General features: G+C 35.8%; 1 protein-coding gene across 1 annotated transcript; it reads left to right on the plus strand.

Moving 5' to 3' along the window:
- The first annotated feature begins 4,630 nt into the window (after positions 1-4,630).
- LOC127096877 (protein SODIUM POTASSIUM ROOT DEFECTIVE 2) lies at positions 4,631-6,032 on the plus strand. The gene is made up of 3 exons (XM_051035414.1): positions 4,631-5,403; positions 5,644-5,719; positions 5,794-6,032. The coding sequence occupies exons 1-3, from the start codon at positions 4,876-4,878 to the stop codon at positions 5,949-5,951; spliced, it is 762 nt and encodes a 253-aa protein (XP_050891371.1). The 5' UTR covers positions 4,631-4,875; the 3' UTR covers positions 5,952-6,032.
- Positions 6,033-11,276: the final 5,244 nt, after the last annotated feature.

Raw genomic sequence — 11,276 nt, forward strand, 5'->3', positions numbered from 1 at the left:
ACGAATCAACGTGTAACGAGTATAAGGATAGGAAAAGGTCTCGGAGGTCAGAGGGACACACCTCTTAAGTAAGTTAACTCTAGTTGGGATACGATATTGAATAAGCTCCCAAGAGAAAACTATGACTTTGGAAGGAGCCCGGTTACACCAAATAGCCGGAAAAACTAAATCTACGGTAGAAACCTGAAAACATGGGGGGAGCACACGGTCCAGGAGACAAGAGTAGGCAGAAGACATATAATAAACTCCATCACTCGACTCACGCCACCTCCACACACCATTCTCAGCAGAAGGAGTGAAGCCACTAATCACATATTGAAAATCGGTAAAAAGGGTCAACTCATAATTAAAGAGAAGTGGGTCTCCTCCATTTGAGGTCCCATCTCCATCCCATCTACTAACCTCTCCAATAGAATTAAAAGTCTGAACATAGAGAGAGAAAATTCTAGGGAATCTAAGACGGATAGGAGATTTCCCAATCCAAATATCATCCAAGAAGGAAGTAAGGAGGCCATAACTAGTTTTCAAGGAAAGCTCATCCCTAAACCAATTAGAAGTGTCAGCAGCTCTAGATCCCAGAAGAGAGACCCCTCTCCTCCAAGTCCTGGATGACCTAAGACAACCAACTCTCTAACTCAGAATAGAAGAGGTAGAGGCTACACCATATCTACCTGTGAGAATATCATGCAAAATGCCAGAAGCCTCAAAGAGCAGACGCCATATCCACTTACCCAATAGGGCCAAGTTGACCAACCGAAGGTTGTCAACACCGAGGCCCCCTAACTTCTTAGGCTTGCAGACATCCTCTCACTTAACCCAGAAAATCATAGACTCCCCTTTCACTCTTCCCCAAAGAAACCTCATATGAATCTTCATTATCTTCTTCAAACCTTGACATGCATATTAAAGAAAGATAAGAAGAAAATAGGAATGGCATTAAGAATAGAGTTAAGAAGTATCATTTTCCCTTCCAATGAGACATACATATGCTTCCATGAAAAAATCCTCATAGATAAGATATTAACTAGTGGTTCCCATGTAGTCGCTAAATAGGAATTGGCTCCAACCGGGAGCCCAATGTACTTGAAAGAGAGTGACTCCTTCTTATAGTGGAGGAACTCACATGTGAGATCTAAGAAATTCTAGCCAGAATTGACCCCAATAAGAGAGCTCTTGGAAAAATTCAGACGAAGGCCTGAGGCAAGCTCAAAACCACAGAGAATAACCTTAATGGTCTAGAGGTTATCAATAGTAGCATCGATCAGGATAATTATGTCATCCGCATATTAAAGGTGGGAGGCCACCAAGTAAAAGGATCCAACTCTAATACCAAACAAAAGATTCAGCTCTACTACCCTATAAATTATACCACTCAGGCCTTCAACCACCAGGAGAAAAAGGAAGGGAGATAAATGGTAACCTTCCTTTAGCCCCCTTTGAATACTAATATCTTGGGTCGAGCAACCATTAACCAAGACCTCAAGATTACAAACAAACACACAAGCTCTAATCCAACTCTTCCACTTGTCATTAAATCCAAATCTAGAAAGCACATAGTCAAGAAAAGACCAGCTAATAGAATCATAGGCTTTCTAAAAGTCAAAATTAAAAAGAATACAAAATTTCCTACTATGCTTGACAAGATCCACAAGCTCATTCACATTAACCACCTCGTCCACTAGGAGTCTACCTTTGAGAAAGAAATACTGATTTAGGGAGAAGAGCTTATCCATAACACTAGAGAGTCTAGAAATCAAGACCATGTAAATAATCTTATAGAGAGACCCAACCAAAGAAATAAGTCTGAAATGCCCTAACTGAGAAGGGGAATCAACCTTTAGAATCTAAGTAACAACGAAAGAGGAAATACTGCAGGGAAGCGTGACAAATTGATGGATTTGAGCAAACATCATACCAAGGTCTTCTTTGAAAAGGGGCCAAAATCTCTTAAAAAGGGATAAATTAAACCCATCAGGGTCAGGAATCTTGTTACCATCACAAAGAGTAAGCGCTCGATCAATCTTAGATAAGAGGAAATGCACTGTTAGGTTAGCGTTATCCTTCATAGAGATAGAATGGAAGGAGACCACATGTAACCGAGGATGATCACCATAGGGTTATCTTAAGTGATTAGAGAAAATATCTACCATAACTTGGCGAATATCAGAGACCCTTTCAACCCAAACATCCCAAACCTTGAGAGTTAGGATAACATTCCTCCTACTCCTACTCTTAATACAGGCATGGAAAAATCATGTATTGGAATCTCCCTCCTTGAGCCACCTGGCCCTAGACCTCTGAACAAGCAGGGAATCCTTAATCTGGTGGAGGGACCAAAGTTCCAAGGAAGCCTTACTCCTTGCAACCATCTTCTCCTTAAAAATGCCATCCTACTCAATTCTCAAATCAAGAGAGTTCACCACCTACCTAAGGGACTCAATTTGGGAATCAAGAATACCAAACACTTGATTGTTCTAATCTTTCAAGGCCCCTTTGAGGGCTTTAAGTTACTATTTAAGGACAAAGATTTTCCACCCAGAGGACAAATAGATAGACAAACTATTAAAGACCACTTCATATAACTGAGGATGAGTGAGCTAATGTTTATTAAATCGGAAAAGTTTTGATCCCCGCAATTGGTTTGAATACTTGAGAATGATCGGGCAATGATCATAAACATATCTAGGCAGAGCCTATTGGGAAGTAGTCTCCCACAGCTCCCACCAATCCTTAGAAATAAGAATCATATCAAGACGAATAACAATCCTACCCTTACGGTGGAACCAAATGAAGCTGCTTCCTAAAAGTGGAATATCCCATAACTCCATCTAGGAGATGAAATTACTAAACGCAACATAGACGAATCCCTAGCCCAGTGCTCAGAGGAATCGCCACCAGCCCTCTCAAAAGAGGAACAAAGAAAATTAAAATCACCCAAAACACACCACACATTCCCCTTAAGGGACGCCCTCATAAGAAGTGAGTCTCTCTAAAGAGCCCTCTTCTCAATAGGGATACACTTGGAATAAACATTAATGACCACACACTTAGTCTTGGAAACCCCCCGCTTCAGACAAACCCTAAGGTAACCAGGACCCGCAAAGGAAAACAAGAAAGAACCTTTCAAATTGCACCAAATAGAAAGAAGATCGCGACTATTACCAATAGACGGTGAGAAACTCCAGTCACAAAAAGGGTTCTCCTAAAGGGAGTCAACTAAAGAGGTAGAGATTTCAAAAACTTTAGTCTCCTGAACTGCAAGGAACTCTAGAGACTTTAAGGTAATGAGATATTTAACCTTATTATTTTTTATCCTACTACCCAAACTACAAGCATTAAAAGACCCAATTAACATCGAACACAACTCCTAGAAAGTCTAGTAGACCTCAATTGCCTATCTCTAGACTCAAGACCCAATAACCTCTTAACCTCTTCCTCGTCACTTAGAATAAAGGTACACCCTAATTTCTTAGCTTCCCTGCGGACCCTTGCCACTTTCTTACTATCAAGAAAATTAAGAATCCCATGTGATATAGGAATAGGACTTCGCTGACAAGAGAGACGGGGAAAAGCAACAACATCTGTGAACTGAAGCCCTCCTTAGAAAAAGACTAAGGACTATTATCTTGTAAACAAAAACCAATAGGAGTTATAGGATTAGCAATATCTAAATCCATATAAGGAGTGAAGAGGTCCTTGGCATGTTGCTCTGAGGCATGTCCAAAAGGGAGTATGACGATCGTCCTTCAACTGGAAAATCCACTGAATCTTTCTCCAACCAACCTTTTGTACCCTCCGCATTAACGTATTTGAGAGGAGGAGAGGGTGCAGGAGGTAGCTTAATTATCTCTTCAACCGGAGGTGAGAGGCACTCGAAATCATGACCCGAATTCGAATGAGGCCCCAACAAAAAAATTGATAACTTCTTCTTACCCTTTGAGATAGGCCCAGAAGGCCCACCAAAATTCAACTAAAAAAAAATATTTAAAAAATAGTTTTGAGGGGTCTGCAAAGACACAGGCTAGGGTGTGAATAAAACATATAGTATTGTTGTTTTCAATCTAGCCCGAAAGAGGCCCATCAGAGTTGGAAAAAGAAATTCGGCCTTTAGAGCTAAGGACAGAAAAGTATTCACAAATAAACTTTTAGAGTGAGTGTGATAGTTTAATTTTATGTACTCATTATACATCATTTTCATTCTTTAAAGCAATAGAAATGTTGGTTGTATCTCATAAAAGATCACTTTATTTTGATGTGTTTTTAACATTAACTTAGTTATCCTACAACCCTATCCCCACACATTTTAATAGACTGCAAAAACATCAATAAGGATACGGTCATTGAGGACATTCATCTATTTCCTTACAAACTTTTCAAATTTTGCATTGATACATTTTCATGACATTTTGTTTATAATGCACGTGTATCATTCCTATTGAGATGCTAAAACCATTGACAACTATATGAACAACCTTAATTTTAGGTGTGTTATTTATAATTGAGATCTCTACAAAAAAAAACCGAATGACAAGGGTATCTAGAGTCCAAAGACTCATGCATATAAGTATATAATCTCCTAAGTCGATTGATGTGATTTTTAAGAAAATAGATTTTATCATCTAAAATTAATAACGGCACAATTTGTTGTCCATTTCCCGAGTATAGTTAAATCTTACATGAGACTTAAGTTCCTCTATCTCAAGCCTTTACTCACTGTCCCAAAAAAACAAAAAAAAAACAATCAGTGCCAACGAAGCTTTTATTTTGTACTACTTTGGTAACAGTTTTCTCTCTTTATATCACCACCTTCTCTCTGTGCAAAGCTACCTATAGATTCTCTAAGAACCACATATTCTTGGTTTCATTATCCAAAAGATGAAAAGAATGGATATCTTCTGTGCTTCACAAGCATCAACAGCAATATGTCTTAGCATGGAACAAGCTTCTTGTTCCTCTTCCAATGCCATTCAACTAGGAGGAAGAGTCATTGATCGCCATAATCCTCTTATCAATGATTCAAGAAGAAGCACTTCCAAAAATATCACTGCTCCATGTTCTTCTTCTCAGCCACCCATTGACCCTAAGAAGAAAAGTTCTTTTACTTCCTCAAAGTCAAATGGAACTAGAGTTTATGAGCAGAAGAAGAAAAAAAGTACAGAAGATAATGTAGTCGCTGAACATGTCAACAAAAGTTCTAAGCCGGTTGATTCCATTCTGAAAAAGAGATTGGTTAAGTTACCTGCTGATTCAAATTCAATCACTCCACACGGTTCAACTAGATCTTTGCTCAGTGATAGAGCTAATCTAGATGGTTCTTCAGATTATGGTCATGCTTTGGCATTGAGTAAGGTTGTTGATAAAAACGATAAAGATGAGCCCAATCCTGCATCTAAACCTGACCAGGTTAGTTTTGTTTTATCTTAATGTAGCACTAAGACTTCATATTTTATTTTTTTCAAATTATTGCCGGCATCAATATGTTAATGTCAATGTTATATTTGATGTTTGTAGTCGTGTCTGTGTTTGTGTCAGTGAATCTTATCTTGTACACATCTATGAATCTTGATTAAGCAAGTTTCTAGCTTTATGCATTGTGCACATGATGAATGTCCAATGAAGTGATTTGAATAAATATTTGAGCAGGTTGTAGTACTAAGGGTTTCTTTACATTGCAAAGGGTGTGAAGGGAAGCTGAGAAAACACATCTCTAAAATGCAAGGTAAAGAATTTGATACACATTACATTTAGGGAGTGAGATGTTAATACTGTTGATTTGTATGTAAACATATGCAGGAGTTAGTTCTTTTAACATAGATTTTGCTGCAAAGAAGGTGACAGTAGTTGGGAATGTGACTCCATTGAGTGTGTTGGAAAGCATATCAAAGGTGAAGAATGCACAATTTTGGCCAGCAATTGGATCTGAAATCAACGAAGCAAAATACATGTATTAATGAGAGGAAAGTATAATATTTATTCGCATTGATGTAGTATGCTTTAATGCTTAATTTAATCAATGTAAAATTTGAATGCAATGTTAGTAAGAGGTGGCAGGGTAAAATCATAAAATAATATTTTGTTCTTGAAAAAAAATAAACTACTGTGACTAACGACAAGAGTTTTATATTTCGAGGTGACACGACAAAATAGCACGATAATAGCGTTTTTGGCAGTATATATCGATACAAAATAGTGACAGTAGAAATGGTGAATCATATAGTAGGTAATTTTATGTGGGCATGTGGCACACTGTGTTAGTGTTGTCTGTTATCTTCAAAGAAAACGAAAAGAAAGGAGCGACGTGTCCTAGTTTTTGTTCTAAGCCGTTTGAGATTTGTTTATAATTAAAGACAGAAGAAAATTTAACATCAAAATTTAATAATGTGAATCCTTTTAATTGATTTTTTTAACAATTTTTTCTTCTTGAATTGCACGCAAATATACAATTTGTTCCATAGTTTACACACATACTTTATACTATTTACAAATAAGTTGTCAATTTATCACAGATTATTCGAATTTGCACTTCAATATTTGATATTATTGCACAACTATCAATTGAATTGATTTAATTGAATCACTAAAATTGATTTATAGATAAAATAATTTGTGTTTAAATAATTTTTTATACAAGTATGTTGAACAATAATTTTCAGTTTAAAAATCACATTTATAAAGTTATAAATTTTAACTTTAAATGAAATCAATTTTAAAAAGTATAATCAACTATACTCAGAAGCAATCAAATATGTCAAAATTAATTATATACAATCAAAATAAATTTTAAGTATTCCAAACGGTTAACTCAAACATACAATAACTCCTTCAAAAATGATACAATTATTATGATTGATATTGATGGTCCAAATTCGGATTATTGTGAGATAATCCAACATTAGGTGATATACACGTTAGAATCAGTTAGAATATGGTTAAATGATGAAGTTAGTTATTTGTTTCTTGCTCAAGTAACATCACTCTGTATATATACACATTGGTTGTAAGGTTGTTACTACTCAATTTCAATATTACACTTTCATTTTTTCTACTCTCTCGGTTATCTTTTCTCCTATTTGAGTACAACTAGAATTTGCACTAACAAATTGGTATCCAGAGTCCTTTGGTTCGCGTGTGAAGAAGTTGTGTTTTCTAGGGTGGTGACTTGCATCTGTTTTGATGATGAATGATGGTAATGGCAGTCCACATTCTCTTCCAATTCTTGGTGGCAACAATTGGGACCGCTGACAGAAGTAGATGAAGTCTCTATTTCAGATACTCTTGAGGTGGTTGCCAATGGCTTTTCTAAGTTTGCAGGAAACACATCTGAAGCTCAACATAATCTTTACAAGGATTCCAGGACGAAAGATTGTAAGACGTCATTTTGCATCCAATATGTATTTGATAGCGAAAATTTTGATTGAATAACTCATGATGAATCCGCAAATGGGGCATGTGATGTTCTTGTTAAATAATACGAAGGAAATGAGAAAGTCAAAAGCATAAAGTTGCAGTCTTTACGCAGGAAATATGAGTTACTGCAAATGGGAGAAACCGAGAAAGTTGCAGCCTATATGTCCAAGGTGCAAAATCTTGTTCACTTGATGATAGGTTGTGGTTAAACAATGATAGAATAGATGATCATTGAGAAGGTGATGAGAACCTTGATCTCTCACTTTGATCATGTTATTATGGCCATTCAAGAATTTAGTGCCTTGTCCACAATGAAGCTGGAAGACCTAGTTAGTTATTTGGAAGCTCATGAGATGCGAATCTGATGAAAGAATAGGAGATTAAGAAGCCATTCATGCTTTGCAAACTCAGACCTGGAAGAAGAATGGTGGAAGTGGAAAGCTCAAAGGAAAATTTGATAAAAATAGTTCTAAGAAGGGTTCTTAACCTCATCCTCATAAGTAGAAAAATGATGACAAACCTGAATATTGAGAAGGGATTTCTCATCGTAAAGAAAAATTTGATAAGAAGAATGCGCAATGTTTCAATTGTGAGAAATAGGGTCGCATGACCAAGGATTGTCGGTACAACAAAGGGAAAAGTGTCTTTAAAGATAAAAATGGTGATGAAGCAAAGATAGAACATGATAACTCAAATGGTTATGAAAACATGGTCTTCAAGGTTGTAGTTTTAGATGAGTGTGCAGATTCAAAGACTTGGTTCTTGACACGGGCTGCTCAAATCTCATGACTGGTCATAAGTCATGGTTGATTAAGTTTGATGAGTAAAAAAATAAGTAAGATCAGACTTGTTGATAGCAATCACTACATGCAGAATCAGTAAGCAACATGGTAAGTACAAGAAGCAATGACAAGTCAACAATAATTAGATGTGTGCTATATGTGCTAGGTATGAAGTGTAACCTTTTGAGTGTTGGTAAACTTATTGAGAAAGGATTCTCAGTAATAATGAAGAGTGAGGTCGTTGAACTTTTTTATCCAACCAACAAGCTAGTATTGAGGTTTCCTTTATCAAAAAATAGGACCTTCAAGACTCTGATAAGCTCTATAGAAGTTGAATGCCTAAAAGTTATGATTGAAAACAAACAAAGTTGGTAGTGGCATATGAGATTTGTCCATTTAAATTTCAGATCACTCAATCAACTCGTGTCACAAGAAATGGTGATTGGTATGCCAAAGTTTTCAATGCGTGGGGAAATTTGTGAAGGTTGATTAGTGGGAAAGAAATCCAAGAATGCTTTCAAGTGATATCTTCCTAGATGTAGTTAATTTAGATGTTTATGGTCCTTTTGAGGATCACACCATTGGTGGGAATATATACTTTGTTTCCTTTGTGGATAGGCATAGCAGGAAACTTTAGGTGTACCAGATCAAGCACAAAAGATGAAGTGTTTTAAGTTTTTAAGAGATTCAAATTGCTTGTGGAAAATTAGAGTGAGAAGAAGATCAATGCCTTCATAATAAAATGGTGTATGAGAATACACTTCTAAGATATTTGAAGAATTTTGTGCATAACATTGGTTTGATCATGAGGTCACAACTCTATATACCCCTTAACACAATGGTATATATGAAAGGAGAAATATAAGCATCATAAATATGGATAGGTGTATGCTAAAGCAAAAGGGTGTGCCTAACTCACTATGGGGAGAAGCAGTTACAAAGGTTGCATATGTGTTGAATATTTGTCCAACAATGAGATTGAAGAACAAGGTTCCGTAAGAAGTGTGGAGTGACAAGAAACCATCAGTGAATCATCTTAAATTGTTTGGCTCAATTTGTCATAGCATGTGCCTGATTCTAGAAGGAATAAGCTGGATGAAAAAAGTGAAGCCATGATTCTTGTTCGTTATCACAAAACTAGAGCTTATAGATTGTTTAGTCCAATCAATGGAAATATAATATTTAGCAGAGACATCATCATTAATGAAAATTAATGAGGCGTGGAATTGAGCATCTAATAGCACAACTATTAAGCCTTTATTGAACTCGGGCTTGGATGAAGTCATAAAAAGATGGACATCTTAGTCATTTTGAATTACTAGTAGATGTTGAACCTATCAATCATAATGAAACCTTGAAGAATGAAGCCTAGAAAGACGCAATGATTGAAGAATTGGAAGCCATTGAGAGGAATAATACATGGAAACTTGTTAAATTTCTAGCTAATACCAAAGCAATTGAGGTAAAGTGGGTATATAAGCTAAAACACATCTCTGATGGATCAATTGCTAAACACGGGGCTAGGCTAGTAGCATGAGGATTTATACAAAGATCATGTCTTGATTACTCTAAGGTTTATGCTCTAGTTGCAAGGCTGGAAACAGTCAGGTTAGTAATAACTTTGGTTTGCAAGAGAAACTGGTTAAGATTTCATCTTGTTGTGAAATCTGCCTTTTGAATGGACCATTAGATGAAGAGGTTTATGTCACTCAACCTCGAGGTTTTATGAAGATGAGGAAGGAAATGATGGTGTACATAGTACATAAATCCGTTTATGGGCTTAAACAGGTACCAAGAGCTTGGAATAAGAAAATTGATTCCTACTTGGTGGAATTGGGTTTCATCAAGTGCAGGTCCGAATATGGTGTGTATGTGAAGTCAATGGGAGATGGCATAACACTCGTATGCTTGTATGTTGATGACTTGTTGGTCACAGGAAACAACATCAACAATTTGAATAAGTTCAAGTAGCCGATGATGAAAAAATTTGAGATGTTAGATTTAGGAAACCTATTATGCTTCTTAGGTATGAAATTATTAAAAACTAAAAAATGCATGATATTGCATTAGATGAAATAAGTTAGAGAAATTCTCAAGAGATTTAACATGCTTGTATCTAATTCTGCAACCTCTCTTATTAAGAAAATTTAAATTTTGGGAAGAATGGGAATGAAGATAAGGTGTATGCAACTTTATTCAAACATATAGTATGCTTATTGAGATACCTATATAACAGCATACCTGACATTGGATTCTTAGTTGGCCTAGTAAGTAGATACATGGATGATCCTATAATATCTCACATGAAAATAAGATGAAGAATCCTGAGATATCTAAATGGAATAGTCAATCATGGTATTCTTTTTCCTATAAGCAAAAATGATAATGACGCAGTGATCACAGGTTATTAATATTCATATTGGTGTGGAAATAAATCTAGTTGAAGAAGTAAAATTGGTTAGTTCTTCAAAGTTTTTGGTGCACAAATCTCATGGTGTTCTAGAAAATAACTAGTTGTTTCATTATCCTCATGTGAAGTGGAGTATATTGCAGGATCTTATGTAACATGACATGTATTTTAGATTAAATCAATACTGAAGGAGTTAAAACTTCAAGTTAGAAAACTACTTGTCCTAAAGTTAGATAATTGGTCAATTATCAATTTGGCAAAGAATCCAATTATTCATGGAAAGAACAAGCACATGTAAGCTATATTCCGTTTCTTGAAGGATAAAGTGAATCAAGAAAAGCATGAAGTGAAGCATTTGCCAAGTAAATCTCAACTTGCATATATTTTAACTAAGGGACTGAAAATCGATAGATTCTTGGCACTTAAGAAAAAGTTAGGAGTTATAAATTTTCAATACCTTACATGTTTTTATCTATTCCTTAAGTTAGATTATAGGATATATGTTGTGAGATAATCCAACACTATGTGATATAGAAGTTAGAATCATTTAGAATGTGGTTGACTGTTAAAGTTAGTTAGTTTCTTCTTACTGAAGTAACCTCACTTTGTATATAAACACATTTGTTGTAATGTTGTTACTACTCAATTCCAATATTAAACTCCCATATTTTCTAATC

Source organism: Lathyrus oleraceus, chromosome 6, assembly GCF_024323335.1.
Source record: "Lathyrus oleraceus cultivar Zhongwan6 chromosome 6, CAAS_Psat_ZW6_1.0, whole genome shotgun sequence".
Classification (NCBI taxonomy): domain Eukaryota; kingdom Viridiplantae; phylum Streptophyta; class Magnoliopsida; order Fabales; family Fabaceae; genus Lathyrus; species Lathyrus oleraceus.